Source organism: Dermochelys coriacea, chromosome 1 (genome assembly GCF_009764565.3).
Source record: "Dermochelys coriacea isolate rDerCor1 chromosome 1, rDerCor1.pri.v4, whole genome shotgun sequence".
Lineage (NCBI taxonomy): Eukaryota > Metazoa > Chordata > Testudines > Dermochelyidae > Dermochelys > Dermochelys coriacea.
In genome coordinates this window covers 241,185,255-241,205,733 of record NC_050068.2, presented here as the reverse complement: position 1 = coordinate 241,205,733, position 20,479 = coordinate 241,185,255, and the positions used below count along the sequence as shown (strand labels likewise).

Below are 20,479 nucleotides of genomic sequence, written 5' to 3'. Positions count from 1 at the left end.
TTCCCTGGTGATCCAGTATATCACAAAATTCCTGGTGCTGCACATGGAGGTGGTAACAGTTCTTTAATAGCCAGCAACAGTAGCAATGAAGCACATAGACTAAATTTTAAATAACCTCCACGCCTATCTCTTCCATTTTCAGCAAATTTCAAATTATGGCTAGGGTGTCTGATTAAAATTGATACCAAACTCAACGGAAGCCAACAGCTGCAAGCAGGTTTTAATAAAATAGATATTGCAACTGCCTAAAAATTTCCATGCTCAGGCTTCACAATTATGTGGGAAGTAGGAAGCAGAGGGCCCCGAAAGCCCTCCCCCTCTCGCCCATCCCTCTTTAGTGGGAGGGCCTGGCTTTAGCAGTTGTTTCTGGCAAAATTCAAGAAGAAACAAACCAGCTGTTTTACTTCTGGGAAATGAAATGAAACATGCGGAAAGTAAAGACCAGGTGCTATGATCCTAATTATGTCTCTCAAGGGCTGTCAGAAATTGAGGCGAGAAAAATGGAAGAGGCTACATTGAATTCTGAGAGTTTGAATTAGAGGAATCACATTTAAAATGCAGCAAGCGTGGGATGAGAACATTGAACAATGATTCTGTGATGCACATTTGACACTGCAGTTATCTGATCAATTCAAATGTGCAGGATGGAAGCCTATAGCCTTAGGTATAACAATTTTCACCAGGCCAGTAATAAAATACAGAGACATTTCAATTGATTTATTTCAAACACTAAAATATGTCACTCAAGTGCTTATTCTGTACTGTAAATTCATGGGTACAATCATTTTTGCTATAGACAGTACATACATGTAGCAATTTGTTACCTAGTTAAACTGAAATGATTATAGCCTTGAATGAAAATGTGAAATGCCATGATTATGCTTCAGACTTTTTTTAAATTAGTGTGTGCACTTATTTCTGAATAAAACAGATCATAACAGCCCTGGCGGGTGTTTTAGAATTGAGCATAGGCTGAGGCAAAAAAATGAAAGTTAAAAAGGCCAGCTATCTCATTTTATCCATTCTAGTTAACAAGCAGGATTTTTTTTTCTCTTACTAGTCTTTGTTTTATTACATTAATTTATTGCTTGTGAAAGATAGGGTCATAACACTAAAGTCCTCTCTTTAGCTATGTAACAGATGCACTACAGCTGCCCTTTCTGGAAGTTTCCTCCACTGCCTTGCCAATGTGCCCCAACTCAGACACTGGAGGCCTGCTTCTAGGGATGGGAGACAAGTTCAGGCTTCACGTTCATGCTTTTTTTGTTGCGGTCTCACAAGAGGTTGCTTACTGTCAGCAGAGACGTTGTTTTTAATGATAATATTCTTGTGCACTAGGACAAGACTCATTTAATAAAGGCCATTGAACAGGCTTCTGCAATTAACAACTCGCAGTCACTATCAAGATAGGCCAACAGTTCCCAAACTGAGGTTTGTGAACCCTTGGGGGTTCACAAAATGTAGCGGGGGTTCTCACAAAAAAATTCTGTAATGGTAGACAGAATTGTTCCTGAGGACCCCAGGCGCCGGCAGCCTGAGCCCTGTGGAGCGCGGGGGCCGGCAGCCCGAGCCCCGTGACCATGACTTACTAGTAGAACAAGTTTAAGCTTTATTGTAGTCGTGTGTTGTTTGCTGGACTGCTCAAGACCCAAACGCTTGTGGGAGGAACTCTTTATTTGAGTTGGCTTCTTAAATACCTTCATGCTGTTTCATGTCTGGTACTCCTTGATGAAACATGTAGGTCAACTGAAGTGATATGAGCAACAAAAGTGAAATCTTGGAAGAGTGTTGCCGTTTTCCTAATGTAATAAAATTAATACTGTAATGATCAATAATAATGTAATAATAATAGTGTGTAATAAGCATAACATAAAAAACCCAAATTATTTCCAGGATCACTGCTTCTATAATTTATGCTCAGGTAAGGGAGAAAATCCCTGGAAATATTCATTTTTAGGAGGGGGTTTTGTGAAAGTTGATATTTTCGTGAAAGAGGTTCGCGGGTTGTTAAAGTTTGGGAACCACTGACATAGGCTGATTTGAACCATTCAGCTAGAGCTGAAAGACTCTGCATCCCTTTGTCAGTCTTCTGAAGCATCCAGTTTTCTGTCATTTAATTGCTTCAGTAGTGACTTCTAGTAGAACTTCCACCAGCTTCCACAGCATAACCAAGATCACTACTACAAGGGGGGAAAAGATGACCCTCATGTTTAGGTTAAGCATTCAATAAGGAGGCCAGATAGAAGATGCCAAGTTTATGCATGTGACCACCTCAGCCAATCAACCATCAGGATTGCCCAACATTCTGAAGCAATACTTCTTTTGCTCAATCGGAGCCAGCTGCCAGAGGACCCATGGGCTTCGCACATAGATGCTGAACAGAACAGTCACTTTTGGTGGAATGAGTGGGAAACAGACCCAGACTGCTCCTTGACTATTACAAGCTGAAGGTTTCTACATATTAGGAGCCCAATCCTACTTCTGTCACCATTAGCTGAAGTTGGAAGCGACTGAGATTTGGTCTTGTTTGAATTAGTAAAATTGGAGTGGTGACATTGAAACATAATGTTACGGTGCATATAAGGGTATAATTTGTTTGATAATTATAAGAATGTAAATGGTTAACAAAGATGGTTTTAAGAGGTTAGAGCTAGGGAAAACAAAATGGCATTGTAAGCAGTCACAGTCAGAGAAATCCAAAATGGAGGTCTGGTCAACCAATAGCAAACAGGCAGGCTGAGATGATACAAAGGTCACTCCAAAACCTGAGAGGAGGGGTTAGGCAGAACACAGGCCTTCAAATAGGTGCAGTTTGATTGACAGAGAAAGAGCTTGAAGCTGATTGGCTGATAATGATAGGGATTAAAGAAACAACCAATCAGAACAGATCTTATGTATATGAGGCAGGGAGCTAAGCTGACAGGCTTTAGCTTGTCTTGTGAGAGAAAAGGTAGTGTGTGTGTGTGTATATATATATATATATATATATATATATATATACCTTAATGTTTAAGAACTCATGGTCAGCATTGTATATGTGACTGGCTATCACAAATAGAACAGAACCACTTAGAGATGTTTTCCATTTGCAGGATATTGCAATTTTGGGTACTTCAAGATGCATCTGTGCTAATAGAATTTTATGTTTTTGTTAAACGGGGTGGTTTATTTCTTTGATCTATATTTTAGATCTGCTGTGTTTTCATTATCTGTTTAGAGCTATTGTATTAGGAAATATTACATTAAAATAAAGATTATTTTTGTTTTTGAAGAATGACTGCTTCAATCCTGCAAGCAGAAGGCTGTATCTGTGTCCTCCCAAGGGTTAACTGTCTGTTCTGGGGAGTTCCTCACAGGTTGAGTGGAAGCCTTCTGGTAAAATCCTGGCAATTTCTGGGCTATCTCCTGTTACCTACTAAACCAGACAAAACTGACTATTTATTGATACAGACAGGCCATTATAGCAGTGCTTTAGGTCTGATTTTGGGGTAACATATCCATCTCTCTCATCACTTAAGACAACAAAAGATACAGCCATTGGATTTCTGGGACCAGATCCTGGCCTGAGTTTGGTGGGAGTGTATTGAAAGGATTTAATGAACCAGAGTTGGTTCAAGGTGATCTTTATTTTTTCTTGTAACCATTTCTAACTTTACTTAGTTAGTCAGTAACTCCAGTGATATCAACAGAAGTGCACAAAAACTAGAGACATTAAGTCAGGCCTCTCCACTTGATATCAAGAATCATTTGTGGTGGTGCCAGGGTGGATCACATGAATTTTTTCAAAGATTAAAATTAACTTGTTTCTGAGCTGACATCATCAATAAAATCATAGGACTAGAAGGTCATCTAGTCTAGTCCCCTGCACTCATGGCAGGACTAAGTATTCAGATTGAGTTTCATCTTGGGAAATTTTCAGAGATATTCTTAAGGATTTTTAATGATCAGACAGGTCTCAAACTCTCCCCTAATAACAAGGGCTAAGAAACTGGAAGCAAAGTTAAAGCAGGGTTGGGCACTGCTGCAGCAGCATTAAGCTGCTAGCCAATCCAGGAGTAGCAGTGACTACTTTAGAGAGCACTTCACTGCAATTTGGGGAGAGGAAGGAAAGGGACAGAGAATTAGAGTTTACAGGCATCCCTGAGGAGCAAACTACATCTAGGAAAAAAACTTCTGCATTTAAAAAGCCCAGAGACCAAAACTAGAAATGGTCAGAGGCCCTAGGTTTGGCTGATGTTTATGGCTCCTCTCCCAAAGGGCAATTTAACAGCTCTACCTAAGAGAATAAAGTAAATGGGTGACCTATCACAGCATCCAGCAATGCAGGGCAGGCTTGAGTTACTGGCCTAGTTCCCAGGGACCCTTCCCAGAAGCATCACCAACGGAGGAGGGGGCACAGTAGGGGAGGTTTCATCACTCTTATGGATGGTGCAAGAGTCCATTTTGGTACCCCCACTGACCCTATTAGGGCTTCATAACTTAGTGCTGCTGCAAAATGCTGCTTCCTTGCCTCTGGTAGTTTATAATCCCAGGTTAATTCCTAGGTATCTTTGGAGCAAGGCTGCTCGTGCTCCCCCTTAGGAAGCGGGAGTGGGCTGTTGGCGAATGTGAGAATGTGTTTAAGTTACAAGATGATTTTAATTCCACTTTTGGCACTGCATCAAGTTGCTATGGCTGCCTAGGCTTTCCTATGAGCTAAACTACTTCAGCTTATGGTGCTAGGGAGCCATGAAACAGAGGTGAGGATGCAAGAGGCAAAGTTTCTGATCCAGCACAAGGCCAGTGAGAACACAGGTGCTATATCAAGACAACACTATGTGCACTCTCAATCCCCAGACAAATGGGGTAGTTAGCAGGCGAGGGCATCAAAGCACATTTGGAAGAGATATTAACCCTTCATTATCAATTTCACCCCAGGCAGAGGGTCAGTACAGAGGCCAGGCTCCACTTACAAACCTTTAAGTAGGATGTATAGGACAGAACTGATGTATGGGGTCTATGATGCTTCCCTCCACCTCCCCCGCCCCTGTGTAACAGGGATAAGCCTCTCAAGCACTGAGGGGGTTTGAAAGAGGAAAGGACACTAGTTGACCAGAGCTTCACAAAAACATGGGGGCAGAGGTGACAAGGATGATCTATACCATCCTGTCCCCATTACAGTTTAATGCACAGGAGCAACAGCAGTGTGTAAACATGGACCTGGCCAGATTAAGATTGATACCCTGCTAGTAACAATAGACTGACCAACTGATATTAAGACAAGGGATGTTTAACATCAGGCCCCACAATGCACTGGGAATTCCCTCCCCCCCGCCCCCCAACTTTAGGACAAGTTAGGCTTGGAGATCCCAAGCCCCCCCTCCCCTCCTGAACCCTGATGACTAGATTTTGCCACTCCCATTTCACTCCCGGCTCCAATTCTCCTTCTTAAAGACAAGCTCCACAGCTTCATTCACATCCTCCACCACATAAGATGCCTCCACTAGGCTGGGGTCAAAGCGGAAGTCTCGGTGCCCATGAAACACAGTCTCCATCACGCTCTCCTGTGGGTCAGTAGGCACATCTCCGTGGTGATTGTAGACCCCAGTGCAGACCAGAATTGACTTGCAACTCTCCAACGAGACGTACCAATCCTTCCTCAGCTCTGAATGGCCCTCACTCCGGGGATCCGCCATCCCCATACTCCTCTTCACCTCAGCCTGGGCACGGGCCTGACCCGCAGCTTTGAGGTAGCTGTTGTAGAAGTTTGCACCATAGATGTCAGACATTGGATTATCCCTGTGCATGGCCATCAGATGAGGGAAATCAGTTACTTCACAAGTTTGACTTGAGCATAGGCAGGCTGGGATTGGTCCAGCATAAAGGTGGGTGGGGGAGGCAAAGAATGAGCTAGAGTCAGGTACTTACATAGAATTGGGCAGGTCAGATCAGTGGCCTGTTTAATCCAACACACCAACTCTAGCAGCAGCCAGTGCCAGATGCTTGAGAGGAACATGGTAACAGCCCTGAGTCCAGCCCTTTGCACAATGCTGGTTACAAGGAAGATGTTCCCCCCTCCACCCCCAAAGAATGTTTGATGGGCCTTGTCTGAAATGGCTTTAAAATGCAGTTACTGGCTGGCTGATGCTATTACATGGATTTGAAATTCCAGAGGTATGCTATGTATCTCAATCACATCCTGCAGCAGTGACTCAAGCAGGCTGACTATTCCATGACTATGGAGATGCAGGGAGCCATGGATTAGTGACCTTTTGTCCTAATGCAGTTCAGATCAGCATTTAGAATAGGAAGCTCCAGAAATGCCTCAGGAGGTTTTTTTGTTTTGTTTTGGGTTTTTTTTTTTTTTATTAAAGTAATTCCTCATAAAACTCAGCTACAAAAAACAGGGCTGAAGGCCCCTAAGGAAACCACACAGGAAGAGGTATCTTACCCAACAGCATAGAGCCTGCAGATGGAAGATGGCCACCCTCGTCTTTCCACCTGCTGTTTGATCAGATACTCCGCGTATTGGTAAGTGACAATGCTGGGTTTGCCGATCAGGGCCTCATACTTCAGCTCCCTGCCAGTCACTTTTTTGTAGATGTTCTCCAAGCAGACAAGAAAGGTGCCATGGCCAAATCTGCCCCAGAAAAAAGTGTCAACAGTGCCCCCTGGCCTTTTGGCATTTGCACAGAAGCAATTATCCATCTTACAGCTATGATCATCTCCCAAGATAGATGAAACCCTGATCCACACCTACAAGCAAACAACTTGAAGTCCCCACCTTGCCATTCCCTTAACCTTCCACCTCTGACACACCCCTTCTTTTTAATTTACTTGGATATTAAACTTGCAGAGAACCTACCCACCCCCAATACAGAAACCCCTCCAAAAAGTGTGCATGACATGTCGATTCTCATGCATTCCTCATTGTTTGAGACCATCTTACTAACTACTAGCATTGGAATAAAAATCTACCCTCAGACATATGAAAGGCATAGAGACACCAGCAGCTGCAGACATGTATCCAAGTTGCATACTGGGCCAAGTTCTGCTTTTTTTTTTTTTTTTTTTTTTTATTATTTTTAAATTTTCCACTTGGGATGAGATGTCTGGTGCTTAGGCTTGACTCCAGGGTGGTGGATCTTTTGGAAAGGTGTGAACTGAATTCAACCAGCTGGCCCAGTTTATGCAAAAAGGAAAGAAGAGAAGAGGCTTTTAAATAAAAAGTGCACATTTTTCTGTTGTCTCAACAATCCAAAAAGGGTTGATCTTCAGAACCGTGACGTCACCGTAATCACAGAAATGACGCAGAAAGCCATCGTTGCCAAGTATGAAGGTTGTTGGGTTTAGCAGTACCCGAGTATCTACTCGGACTTAGGCACCTAAATTTAAAAAGGACCAATATTTTCAAAATTGGGCCAAGTTCCCAATGTAACTTCAAGGTCTCTCCAAATAGTGCCACCCTTTCAGACAACATTAGAGAAACAAGTATATACTGTAACCCCACTAAAAGGTCTCCTAGCCACATTACAGAGATGATGTAGATTAGGTCTCAAGCAGAGGTCATCAACAGGGTAGCTAAATAAACTAGGCTAAAAGTGACCTTAACAAATATGTTTTTCACCTTGGCATCTTGGCTTCTGCCATCCACAAAAGATCCATGTTGCAGGCAAGGACAGGTATATGGGGATATGGCACTGCTGCCAGCTCTGCCCCAGGGTTCCCGTTGCTCAAGAGGACATCAATAATCAGCTGCAGGCTCGTCTCCCACCGGACCGGCTCCCCAAACAGAATTACCCCTGAAACATTTAAGTTCAGAACAGCCACCCATTCAACAAATAAAATAAAAAGCACTCGCTCAACTACAATATACTTCTTCTGGAAGGGGCCAGATAAACAGCGTGTACTACAGCATCTGTATCAGTCATTCCGTCAGGTGTCCTGTCACTAAACAGCAAGCAGGATAATAGTATACACATGGAGAAAGCATAGCACTTACCTTCTATGGTAGGGAAGTCAGTGGTCAGAGGAGGCTGCCAAAAAAAAAAAAAAAAAAAAAAAAAAAAAAAAAAAAAAAAACCAAGGCTTGGTTAATAATACAAAACTAAACACATTTGGTATTGACATAATGTGTTAGTAAAGATGAGAACCAAGAATTTCCGGAATGACTACTCATTTTGGAAGCCCACATTTAGAAGCCTTCAAAGGTCTGATTTTTCAGATGGGTGCTTAATACTTGCTGAAAGTCAGGCCCCTTTAAGAAGTCTTGCATTGGTCACCCCACATCCACCCCACCAAAAAAAAACAAAACAAAAAACAAAAAACACATCACTAATCATTCTTGAAAAAAAAAAAAATGAATCTTGGTTGTAAACACTAGGGAATAGTGAAGAAATACTGCGGGGAAGTGGGTATGTCAAAGCTACTGCAGCTCTAGCCTCTTTCAGCAGAGGCCATTGCAGAGAGCTGTGTGAGAATGCAGACCTCCAGGGAGCTCAGTAACAATCCCAACCTCCCCCAGCAAGAGTCACTCTAATGAATGGCGAAGATGAATGAAGGGCTAGTTATAGATGATCTCGCAGCTATTCTTTCAAAGGCCATAACATACAAATGCTATAATCCCAGGTCACCCAGTCTCACAGATAGGTTGATATTTACCAGCTCCTTTGGTCTACGGCTTTGATCAACCATGTCCAGCAGGGGAAATGCCTTCCTCACATCCTGTATGGTAACCACATTCCGGAACCCCACACTATTTCAGACAGTCAAGGAAGGAAATAGAACCTGCTCTTTATAGATTAGGTGCTTTTGTAAATCTGCCCATAAGGGATTTAGAAGCACAAGTCTCAGTCACTTTCAATAGGACTTCTGCTCCGAAGTCATGTAGATGATTTTGAATAGCTCACCCCAAAGTTGGAAATCCCATTACCCTATAAAAGCTGGGTGATTTCCTTCCCCTACAGAGTCTGCTTGAAGTCCAATATTGATTCAGGACATTACTGGAAGACCATCCCACAGCACCAGAGATGACAATTCAGAACAAATCCATTCACGGCAACTTCGGAAGTCTCAAGAGCACAGCAGGACTGAAACACTAGAATAGGAGGGTTGCAGATTCAGACCTGGTAAGTGGGTGCAAATTCACTGACTTCAGTGGAATTGCATGTCCCTACATCAACACAATGTGGCCTAGTAGGTCTAAAGGTTAAAAAGAAAAAGCCTGTGGATAAACTTGTGCAAGAGATCACATGGAGGAGTCTCCATCACTGACAATTTTTAAATCAAGATTGGATCTTTTGCTTTAAAAAAAAATGTTCTAAGAATTATTTTGGGGAAGTTCCATGGCCTGTGTTATACAGGTCAGGCTAGATCAGAGGTGGGCAAACTACGGCCCGCGGGCCACATCCAGCCTGCAGGACCATCCTGCCCAGCTCCTGAGCTTCTGGCCCAGGAGGCTCGCCCCCGGCCCTTCCCCTGCTGTTCCCCCTTCCTCACAGCCTCAGCTCACTGTGCAGCTGGCGCAATGCTCTGGGCGACGGGGCCGTGAGCTCCTGGGGCAGCGCAGCTGCACAGCCCGGCCTGACCCGGTGCTCTGTGCTGCGCAGTGGTGTGGCTGGCTCCAGCCGGTCGGCGCGGCTGTTGCGCTGCCAGCCACCGTGCTCCAGGCAGCGCGGTTGGGGGAGGGGGGGAGGTTTGGATGGGGTTGGGCTGGTCAGAGGGCAGGGAACAGTTGGGTTGAATGGGGGTAGGGGTCCCGGGCAGGAGTCAGAGGCAGGGGTGGTCAGGGAGAAGGGGTGGTTGGATGAAGCAGGGGTCCTGGGGGGGAGGGGGCAGTCAGGAAACAGGGAGGGTTGGGCAATGCCTGGCTGTTTGGGGAGGCACAGCCATACAATTTCTGAAATCTGATGTGGCCCTCATGCCAAAAAGTTTGCCTGCCCTTGGGCTATATCACAATGATCCATTCTGACCTTGGGATCTATGAAAGAAGCTTACCCATCAATAGTCTCTGGTAACTAGACAGGTGCAGCAGAGGTGGAATAGATTCATAGATTTTAAGACCAGCAACCATTATGATCATCTAGTATGACCCTGCATAACACAGGGAAATTCTCTGACCTGTTAAACAGCACTGGTAGCTATTGGTCAGAATAGAACAGATATATTTTGGCAAAGCTTTTGTGGGTGGGTTCTAGATTTGGAGCAGCAGAGGGCGTTAGACATCACACAATTCAGCAGAGTTGGGGGAGCCTGGGAGAGAGGAGAAGAGTACACTGACAAAATTGCATAAGAAAAGATTGCACAGCACCTGCTTATCATATGCCTGACTGCTGCCTGGCATGGACTGCATTATAAAAGATTACAGAAGCTAGGAGCCTTGCACCAATCACAGTGAAAGGGAGGCACGAAGCATGGGCTGTAACTAACCCAGTCAATGCAAGAAGCAAAACAGACCACAAGGGTGAATCCAGAAGACAGGCTGCAACATAGTCCAAAGTGTCCCCTCCCCACAAGATGCTCAGAATAAATCAAAAGACTTTTTTCCGCTCCCCCACCTCCCGCAGGATGGCCACATGAGTATCCCAGTATGTATCCAGATATTACTGCTCCCCAGGCATAGCCAGCACAGCACAGTTGTGAAGCTCTGATGGGACAAACAGGGTCCACAGCTTCAGAACTGCAAAGGATACTTCCTGGCATTCTCCTCCACCGGACCCTGCCCAGACACCAGCATACACTTCTCATGAAACTGACGGAAGAGACGCAGGGGGCTGTGGGAGAGGATCACTTGTTCTGGAGACACCTGCAGGAGGAAGAAGAGACCACAGGGTCAGCAGGATGGAAGCTCTTTCCATTCCCCACACAGCATTCAGCTGTTACCCACTTTCCCCTCATTTCATTTGTAGGGAGGGGGGTGGAAATGAAAACACCAGCCCACACTGAGGTGGACGACCAGGGAAACCCACAGCCACAGGCCAAGTTCCAGCTGGTTAAGCCAACACAGAGAAGAACTCTGCATCCACAATTACCACCCAAACCAACATGCATACAGATAATACTCTCTTCTCTACTGTATGCTATTCACCATGGCACTAGGAGCAGATTCTGAAGTGGAGCTAGACCTCTGAGAGCAAGGCCACCACATGTTCCATCCCACTGAATATCGTGGGCTAGAATCAATCCAGCAACATCTTTTGATGGCCTTCTTACCAGCCCCAGATGTCTAATGAATTAGGGACCATCATCATTTAGATAGAAACATTGGGTTACTTGGCAGTGTAGGGACTGAACACATAGGGCCTGCCCAGAGGCGCTTAGTCTAAATATTCAGCCACTATCCTTCTGAGCCTGGTGAATTAAAACACAGCTTTGAGAACTAGTCTGGACTGAACAGCTTTAAATCTTTGGACTCAATGGGCTGATTCGATTGCCCCAGAATTCTAAGTTGGAGAGTATGCCTGGCTACCTTGCTCCACTGGATCTTACCTGCTACTCCTATACAAGAAACATGTGGATGAATTAGCTCAATGGTAAGGACAGAGCTGGCAGCAGGGCAGTGCTGAGATCAGCTGTGCAGCTACATACCATTTGGACTTGTTTTGTAGCAGTGTAATATCTCCTTCCTCCAGCTCTGACATGGTATTTTCAGTTACAGACACTGGGATAGGTGACTGGCCAGCTCAGGGAAGAGAAGTTGGGACACTAAGTCTCTTGACAACTAGTCAGCACATTGTCCCCAGCTGATGGCTGTTTGCCAGAGCGTATGAAATGTGATCTCAGACCAATTTCAAGTGACCAGCTGCATTTTGCACAAGAACTCATCTCTCCTCTAACTGGCTCTGTTGCTATTTAAACGCTTAGTTTCTAATTTTGACTAAACTTGGGTTCTTCTTTTAGCTTTGGTTTTCCAATCCTATAGTGCTGAAGAAAGTTATATAAAGTGAATGACTGATGACAATGGATTCTCACTGAGCTCCTGCTAGGGGGACACAGGATTTCCCCTGTCCAAATGAAGAGTCTCCCGCACATGTACTCAGCATCTTTTTACCTGTGTAACTTCAATTTAAAACCCAAGGCCTCCACCCAATGCCCCAGGACAGAGGAGGTTGATTCTCTTGTTACCTCCAATCCCAGAGCATCGGAGAGTTCCTGGGCCTTGACATGCTGTAAGCAATTCCCAGCATTTGTCACGAAGACTACTGGCACCCGGAGCTGTCCATTAGAGTCTATCAGTTTCCGGAAGGCCTTCTGGGCAGCAGGAATCACATAGCGGCCCCGAACAAGCACTCCATCAATGTCAAACAGGAACCCAAAGGTCGGAGGACTCTGCAACATAAACAAATTTATAGCAATTACCACAGCACTGGGGAAAAGAGAGAGAACAAAGGTTTTTGTTTTGTTTTGTTTAAATAAAGTGAGCAGCTGCTCCTAAAAAAAATCCACTGATGGGGGAAAAAAAAAAAAAAAAGGCTAAGAAGGAGTATTATTCCCAACCTATCCCATGCAATAACACTCATCCAATCTCACCACATGCCAGAACAGGCTACCCCTCTCCTCCCTTAAGAAAGAAAATGCAGCGTGTAATTAAAGGGAGGCAACGTAGTCCAGTTTCTGGAAGTCAGGAGTCCTGGCTTCGTTCCTGACTCTGCCACTGATCTACTGTGTGAGGCTGGCCATCATCTGACCTCTGTGCCTCAACTTCCATATTTGTCAAATAGGGCTAATGATACTTACCTTTGTGAGCACTTTGAGATCTGTGGATGAGAAGCCTATATAAGAGAGTCATATGTGTTATTAACAGAAATGAGTCTGCACCCCAACACCACCAGGTGCATATCTCCCAACTGGGGCTAAGTGAATAGATCCCATCTCCGTGGTTCCAACCCATCGCTGGCTTTTCTTTATTATGGTAGAGTGATGCAAACTGATTTGGATTGCACCATGCTCTGCTCTTATAGAAATCAAGGAGAATAGAGATGAGATGGTCCAGAAGCATGACTACATTATACTTGCCAGTCCCAGATCAAAAGCTCCTTCAGAAAACAAGCTGCCATGTTCACCCAATATCCAGTTGACTACCCAGGAGTCTGGCTTCCCCTCTCCCAGAGCATCTTGCCCAGAACCAGCTTTAGGAACATGCAAAGTAGGTGGCTATTTGGGGCTTCCTGCAATCCAGCATAAGTTCTGTCAGTGGGGCATTGATTCGGTCAGAAAGGTGAGAAAATAAAAGCAGAGCGAGCTACAGTTACCTTCAGACCAGTTCTATGGACAGTTCTCAGCTGTTAATGTGTCTGAATACATGACACATGACAGTGGCACCAGTGCCCATCCACTATTTTGTGCACAGTTCAGGTTGCACTAGGGCCTGCATAGAAGCAGCCATCAGATTGCATTAGAACAGCCCAGCAACCACAGCAGAGCACTGAGAGGCATTTTAAAGAGTGCCCTTCATTAACATCTATATGTTCCTTAAGGGGCAGACAGTGTGTGAACACGTTCCAGCATCCCTGTTAGAATTCTGCTCTACAAAACAGGATCAGGACAGGAGCCACTGCCCCCCCATGACTTGTGACCTGCCTCCCTCTCCTCCTGGCACAAGCTACGACTCAAACAAACAAAAGGAAATATTTCTTCACACAAATGCTCAGTCAACCTGTGGAACTCTTTGCCAGAAGATGTTGTGAAGGCCAAGACCATAACAGGGTTCAAAAAAGAAGTTCATGGAGGATAGGTCCATCAATGGCTATTAGCCAGGCTGGGCAGGGATGGTGTCCCTACCCTCTGTTTGCCAGAAGCTGGAAATGGGCGACAGGATGGATCACTTGATGCAGGGGGTCGGCAACCTATGTCACGTGTGCCAAAGATAGCACGCAAGCAGATTTTTAATGTCAGCTGCCGGCCCCGCTCAGCCTGCTGCCGAACCCAGGCTGGGACCCAAGCAGGCAGCGACGCACCATTGAAAATCCTCCCCCCCCACCCCCAGCAGGGTCAGGATGAAGAAGCTTGGTCCTGCCGGTGGCGGCTGCTGCTGCTGCAGGGCGGGCAAGGTCCCCCTTACCCCGCCTCTTTCCCAGCATGCTGGGTTCCTGCCCCTCCTCCTCTCCCTCCCTGCCACTGATCAGCTGATGACCCTTGTGAGGGAGGGGGGGAGGCAGACCCGTAGAGCGCTCCAAGCCTTGGGGAAGGGGGGTGGAATCAGGGCATATCCCCTCCAGCCCCCTGCCATGAGCTGCTCTGGGCAGGGGGTTGGGAGCACCCCCACGACCTTAGTACACACCCCCAGCCCTGATCCCTGCACCCCCCCCATGACCCTGACTCTTGCACCCCTCACAGTCTCACCCCCACCCTGAGCACCACATGGGAGCTCCTGCACCACCACCCCCATTCCTACCTGCACTCCTCGCACCAAATGGGAGCTGCCCAGGTAAGCACTCCACACCCAAAACTCCTGCCCCAACACTGAGCCCCCTTCCTCATTCTAGCTCCTGGCCAGATCCTGCACCCCAACCTGCTCCTTCACCCCCAGCCCTGTGCTCAGCGCACTCCCACCCTCAGCTCAGTGCAGAGAGAGAGGAAGAGAATGGGCTAGAACCAGGGAGAAGGTAGGCACCCACTCTATGTGGGCAGGGCCGGGATCCTAGACTGGCAGCGGGCGGAGCGGGGCTGGCAGCTGGGACCCTGCCTGGCAGGAGCCGGTGGACAGAACCCCAGAGCAGCAGCAGGCTGAGCTGCTCAACCCACTGCCGGTCTGGGGTCCCGGCCGCCGGCCCCGCTCAACCCACTGCCGGTCTGGGGTCCCGGCCGCCGGCCCCGCTCAGCCTGCTGCCGGCTGAGCTGAAGGGAACCCCAGGCTGAGCAGGCCAGCAGCATAAGATCAGCATTTTAATTTAATTTTAAATGAAGCCTCTTAAACATTTTGAAAACCTTGTTTGCTTTACATACCAGAATAGTTTAGCTATAATAATATACAGACTTATAGAGAGAGACCTTCTGAAACACGTTAAAATGTGTTACTGGCACGCGAAACCTTAAATTAAAGGGAATAAATGAAGACTCGGCACACCGCTTCTGAAAGGTTGTCAACCCCTGACTTGATGATTACCTGTTCGTTCCCTCTGGGGCACCTGGCATTGGCCACTGTCAGAAGACAGGATACTGGGCTAAATGGACCTTTGGTCTGGCCACTCTTCTGTTTTTGTGGACATATTCATCTAGTGTATTTTTTAGTCAACCATCAGAGGAGCCTCGTGTGACGATTTTAAAAATACAAATAAACCGATGAGCTATTTCCGCTTGTCCCAGGACCAGGAGAGAAAAAAAAAAAAAAAATCTGGCGCTCTACTCCTACCCGTTGCCATAACTGGAGCTTCTGGTGGCTTCCCAGGAAAGACTGTACCAGGGTGTGGGAAGCCAGTCACACTTTAAAGCTCTTCACAAACGTGCCCCAGCGGGGGAGGTTTCGGAGGCCCCTGTGACACAGCTAGAGAAGCCGAGGCGCAGACCTGGGGAGTGTGGGGCACGGTCAGGAAGTCAGCCGAGGAGGCCCACTCCCTGCGCAGGCCACTAGGACCCCCCCCCCCCACCGCATCCCTGGGGTTTCACCCCCTTGGCCTCCCCCACGGGCCGAGCCCCACCAAACAGCGAAGCCAGCCGAGCTCGTGCCTCGTACCAGCCAGAGCCAGCACGATCCGTATCCGCCCCCCCCCGCTCGCTGCAACCCCCAGCGGGGCTCTTACCTCAGTCACCCCGGGGGCCACCCCGCCCAGGCCCCTTCGGGTGCTCGGGGGCGGCGCCCAAGGGCCCCCGCGCCGCCATCGCCTCACAGCAGCGTTGCTCGCGCTGCGCAGGCAGCCCAGACCCATCCCCCGCTGCCGCCGCCGCCGCCGCCGCGAGCAGCCCTTCCTCGTCCCCCCCCCGCCCGCGAATCAGAAGATAAGAACGGGGGGGCCCCAATCAGGGAGTCAGACTCCCTCGCGGGGGGTGGGGGGGGGAAACTACAGCTCCCAGCATGCCTCACAGAAGGCGGCGTTGGTTCCATGGCTCCGGGCGCAAGGCATCATGGTATTTCCACCTCCGGCCAGGCGGCGGCCGGCATGGACGCTCCAGGACTCCATCTCCCAGAATGCAAAGCTCCCGCTCAGCGCGGGCGGAAAAGGGGGTTTCCGTCCCGGGGCATGATGGATACTGTCGTTTTTGTACAAGGGCTTCCCCTCAAGCCGGCGCTCGAGCCCGCTGCAGAAGTCATTAGCCTGGCTGCGCGGGGCGCGCGCCCGCTGCTGCCCCCTGCTAGCTCTCGCGCCTGCGCCCTGGTGGCGGCTGCGAGCCCTGCAGAGGCTAAAGCGCCCCAACCCCTTTTTACGTCACAGCGCGGTGAGGTGACGTGTCCACAGCCTCATGGCGTCAGAGGGCAGCATGGGCTGGTCTACCCGGGCTGGCCGTCGGTGGTCGGGGCGCCCCGAGCAGCCTTGTCACCATTGTTGGCCGAGATAAGGGGGGGAGGGGGTGCGCCCGGCATTGGGGCGCACACAGAACCGCAGATGGTGCGGAGAATGGGAGAGCCTAGTCCGAGGAGCGGGGGGCACACAGAGCCCATGGCAGGGCGGGAAGGGAGGTGGGGGGCACACAGAGCCTGTGGAAGAAGTGGGGGTTGCAGGGAGTCCCTGGGGTAGGAGGATGCACCCAGGGAGCTTGTGGGGAATACTGCAAGTAACCGCAGGTACGTGCAATCAGCTCAGCCGACAGAGGCAACAAAATGTGCCACCCTCGCCTAGTGAATACTTTCATTCTCATCACCATGCCCATGGCAAAAGGGCAGCAGGTAAAGTTTGTGTCCGGGCTGGTAATTTTTCCATGATAATTTTGAAAATCTAGTATAAAAAGTTGCTTTGCAGATCCCGGCACATCCATGGTAAAAAGCGGGATGAGAACACTGCTTGTTTTGGGACCCGTTGTACTCCGCGGTCTGAGGGCAGGCCAGTTAGGAGTTCTGATACCCCACACCAGATGTCTCCCACCACCTGCAGAGATCCCCCTGCATTTCATTCGTGCCAGGAATTCAAACACAATGTTATTTTAACTGGCCAGCAGGTGTCACTTTGTACCACAAGAATACAACCACTGATGCATTAATAAGGCAATAGAAGTTGGAGATCACAGTTAGAGAAATTAGCATACTGTTGGCACTCAATAAACAACAGTAAAACAGAAAATGCCCACCCGCTAAGTCCATCCCCACCGCAAGTCACCAGAACATACTGGTGTTAAATTCATATAAGTGAGCTTAGCTAAAGGCCACCTCTGTGGAAGGGGTAGCGGAAAGAAGCCCAAAGTGCTTACTTTTAAGACGGGGATATATTTTTAATAGTTTATAACAAAAGTTGAAATTTTCTTGCTGTCAGTTTTTCAAGGCAGCCAAGAGGATGGCCTTAGAATCTTTAATTTTCTATTGGAGACAGATATGGTCCCCGATAAAATCACAGGTTCAGTAACCCAAGTTGAAAGGGCCATTTCCTCCCAAGATATATTAATATTTTCCATTTTGTTAAAGACACATTTGATTGGGTACATATATTCTAGACCCAGGAATCAGGTCAGTGAAAGTGGCTAGTATTGGGTAACACTTTCTTGAAGCTTCTAAATGCTGAAGTGAACTAGGGCCTTATGTTCAGCACAGAAGGGCGGGTGCTGGAACCATGTTCTAGGGGCAGATGTCTTTATGTTCATTACTCCATATGACTAATGCAGAGATCAGCCTTTTGTGCAATGGGGGTTGGGGCTGTGATGGGGGGTGGAGAGGAGAAGCATTGCTCACTACAGAGTTATTGCATTTGGACAGGTTTCAGAGTAGCAGCCGTGTTAGTCTGTATTCGCAAAAAAGAAAAAGGAGTACTTGTGGCATCTTAGAGACTAACAAAATTATTTGAGCATAAGCTTTCATGAGCTACAGCTCGATGAAGTGAGCTGTAGCTCACGAAAGCTTATCCTCAAATAATTTTGTTAGTCTATAAGGTGCCACAAGTACTCCTTTTTCTTTTTGCATTTGGACAGGCTCCCACAAATAATGTTTGCCCTCCAGCCAGTTACAGCAAATGTTCCTGTAAAGGTGGGAAAGGAGACTTTACCTATTGTTATGAATAAGGTTATCCAACAGGCTGAAGTTTGCATGCCATTCACAATAATTTACTACAACATGGCTGCCAAACATACATCTGCCCCTCAACACACTCCATCCGTTGGCTGCTGAATCCTGATAATTCCAGCACCAGGAACTGCCATACCTTGATTCTCTCATCTCTGCACTAAATTCCTTCTGGATCAGTTCCCCTTCACAGGGTAGCATAACTCTAATGAGAGGGGTTTTTTTCCTGTAGGGTGACTTTGGCCCTCTATCCTCCTTCCCCACACAATACAGCTGCCAAATTCAAGCTCCCACTCCACAGTACCCCATCACCGCTACTTTCAGAGTCCTCTCACTTCCACCACCCCACTGGAGCACCAGACCTTTCTCTTCATGCTCCACCCATCACCACATTGCCACCAGCGTACTGATCCCATTTCCCCTTCTTCACTCTCAGCACCAGTGTTTAAACCCAGATTTCTCTTTCCAGGGCTGGCTTTAACAACAGACAAAGGAACCAGTTGCTTGGACCCCTATTTTTGGGGCTATGTATGGTCTACAACCCAAGTGATTGTCTTATAACAGAAGCAGTAGGCATAGTAATACCCACTTGTAGATCCTTTCACCTGTGACCATCATGCCCTGTTAGCCTTCTAGCATCAGCCTCACAAGAGCCAGCATTTACAGCCTGATTGCCTCCTCCCACACACTGGCTCTACTGACATGAGTCCCTACCAGTGGTAGGACAGCCAGCTGCCTTCTGCCTCTCCTCTTCCGCACAGCCCTGCATAGCTGCTCAGCCTGCATCATGCTCATCTAGTGATGGGCAAGTCAAAGGGAAAGAAAAATATACTAAAAGGTATTTCATATACTGTAATGACCAATGGGGAGGGTACTACCAAAACTAGTGACCAGCTAGAAGAGGTGAGGGCCCCACCCATTGTCTTAATAGACAGAAGATACTTGACCCTCTTGTCAGTATTGCACCTGTAATCCCTGAAAACACAAAATTCTTTAAAAAAAAGAAAGAAGAATTACCTGATTAGACATCACAGGATTTGTTTGCTGCTTGTTCACATGACTATGAGGTTCTGTTCAAAGAACTGGTCTTTTCCTAGCAGTGAGAAACTAATACAGTGACCAAGGCAAGAAAGGTTTGTTCATGTATTGAGACAGGCTGAGTGGTGGTTGCTGATTGGGCCGCATCTCAATAGCATTATGAGTTCAGGTGTGATGGTTAGAGGTGGGGCTGTGCTCTAAAGGCCAGTCACAAAAACTTGGAGCTAGAATTTACTCAGTACCATTGCTGAGATTGTAGCTGACAGGAAGTTTAAATTTAAGGGCTCAACTCTAGTTTCAACCATTTAAAAAGCAGCTATTTTATTTTCCTTAATGTTTATATTTGCATGATTTGTGACATCAATGTTAAGGTGACCATGTATACCTTATTTTAAGGGACCATCCCTTATTTCATTGATTTGTCCCTTAGGGTGATCACCTGTCCCTTATTTTAAGATGTATTGAAACATATTAAAACTGATAAACTTCAATTTAATGTTTAAAATAGTACTTAATTGCATTGTAAACTTGAGGACAGTAGAAATGCACACTTGAGAGAAAATGCATGATATGCTAAGGGAAATGGTGTTTCACAAAAACGTCCCTTAAAATAAAGTATTTTTCCCTTGTGGTTTTCTCCTATTTCCATCCTGCAAAGATGATCACCCTATGATGCATGCCCAGAATACAGGACGTGGACCATCATTGTCCCTGTCCCAATCTGCATGACCCCACCACTGCCAGCGTGACCTCACACAAAGCATGCATGTGAAATCCTACTGGCAGAGGTGGAGCAGGGTACTCTGCAAAATGGCCTCCTCCGTGCATGCTGCAGGACAAAACCATGTCTGATTTTACATCAACATTGGACGGGACAAACCAGACAAAACCAGGACTGTCCAGCTTGTTAAAACCAGACGAATGGCCTGCCTAACAACCACAAATGTGTCAGGCATTTCCTGGCTATTAGTGATCAGGACATAAACATTTAATTTATTAAGGTACCTCGTAGCCAAGGCACTAAGGCCACTGTGCAACGCCATACAAATATGATCACAATACAATACATTTATAAGAAGAGCTACCCACGTACCATTCAAACAAATAAAAGCAAAGGGGAAATATAACAAAATATTGAGACAGTGATGGGGAAAGGTAATAAGTGTAGGGCCTGCTGAAGTCATAATAAAACGCATTTGAAGCAAGTGGCAGATTAAGGCCCCATGGGTTTTCTATTCTACAATATCTGAACGCCTCCTGAGGATTCATCTCAGCCCCTCAGTTCTTCCAGCTGTTCATTCGCTGACAGGAAATGCTGTCCCC

At 47.0% G+C, this 20,479-nt stretch overlaps 1 protein-coding gene across 3 annotated transcripts; it reads right to left on the bottom strand.

The window, feature by feature from the left end:
* Positions 1 to 702: 702 nt before the first annotated feature.
* On the bottom strand, positions 703 to 19,287 carry HDHD5 (haloacid dehalogenase like hydrolase domain containing 5). Of its 3 annotated transcripts, none has more exons than XM_038398206.2 (8): positions 19,136 to 19,287; positions 12,103 to 12,306; positions 10,671 to 10,783; positions 8,641 to 8,734; positions 7,982 to 8,015; positions 7,607 to 7,781; positions 6,431 to 6,619; positions 703 to 5,778 (listed from the first exon to the last, which is right to left on the bottom strand). In XM_038398206.2, exons 1-8 carry the CDS (start codon positions 19,145 to 19,147, stop codon positions 5,403 to 5,405), a joined length of 1,197 nt encoding a protein of 398 aa, XP_038254134.1. In that variant the 5' UTR covers positions 19,148 to 19,287; the 3' UTR covers positions 703 to 5,402. The 3 variants fall into 3 exon arrangements, with proteins under 3 accessions (XP_038254134.1, XP_038254125.1, XP_038254118.1); XM_038398197.2 differs by lacking the exon at positions 19,136 to 19,287 and adding an exon at positions 15,717 to 16,144 and having other exon boundaries at positions 703 to 5,733; XM_038398190.2 differs by lacking the exon at positions 19,136 to 19,287 and adding an exon at positions 15,717 to 16,101.
* Between the last annotated feature and the right edge of the window lie 1,192 nt (positions 19,288 to 20,479).

What these genes read in the sequence shown, in the direction of transcription:
- HDHD5 (XM_038398190.2), bottom strand. Translation starts at nt 15,842, where the DNA reads ATGGGTCTGGGCTGCCTGCGCAGCGCGAGCAACGCTGCTGTGAGGCGA. An exon ending in CCGATGCTCTGGGATTGGAG is followed by an intron (nt 10,784 to 12,102) that starts GTAACAAGAGAA and finishes TTCCTCCTGCAG; the next exon opens with GTGTCTCCAGAACAAGTGAT. An exon ending in TGACTTCCCTACCATAGAAG is followed by an intron (nt 7,782 to 7,981) that starts GTAAGTGCTATG and finishes TAAATGTTTCAG; the next exon opens with GGGTAATTCTGTTTGGGGAG.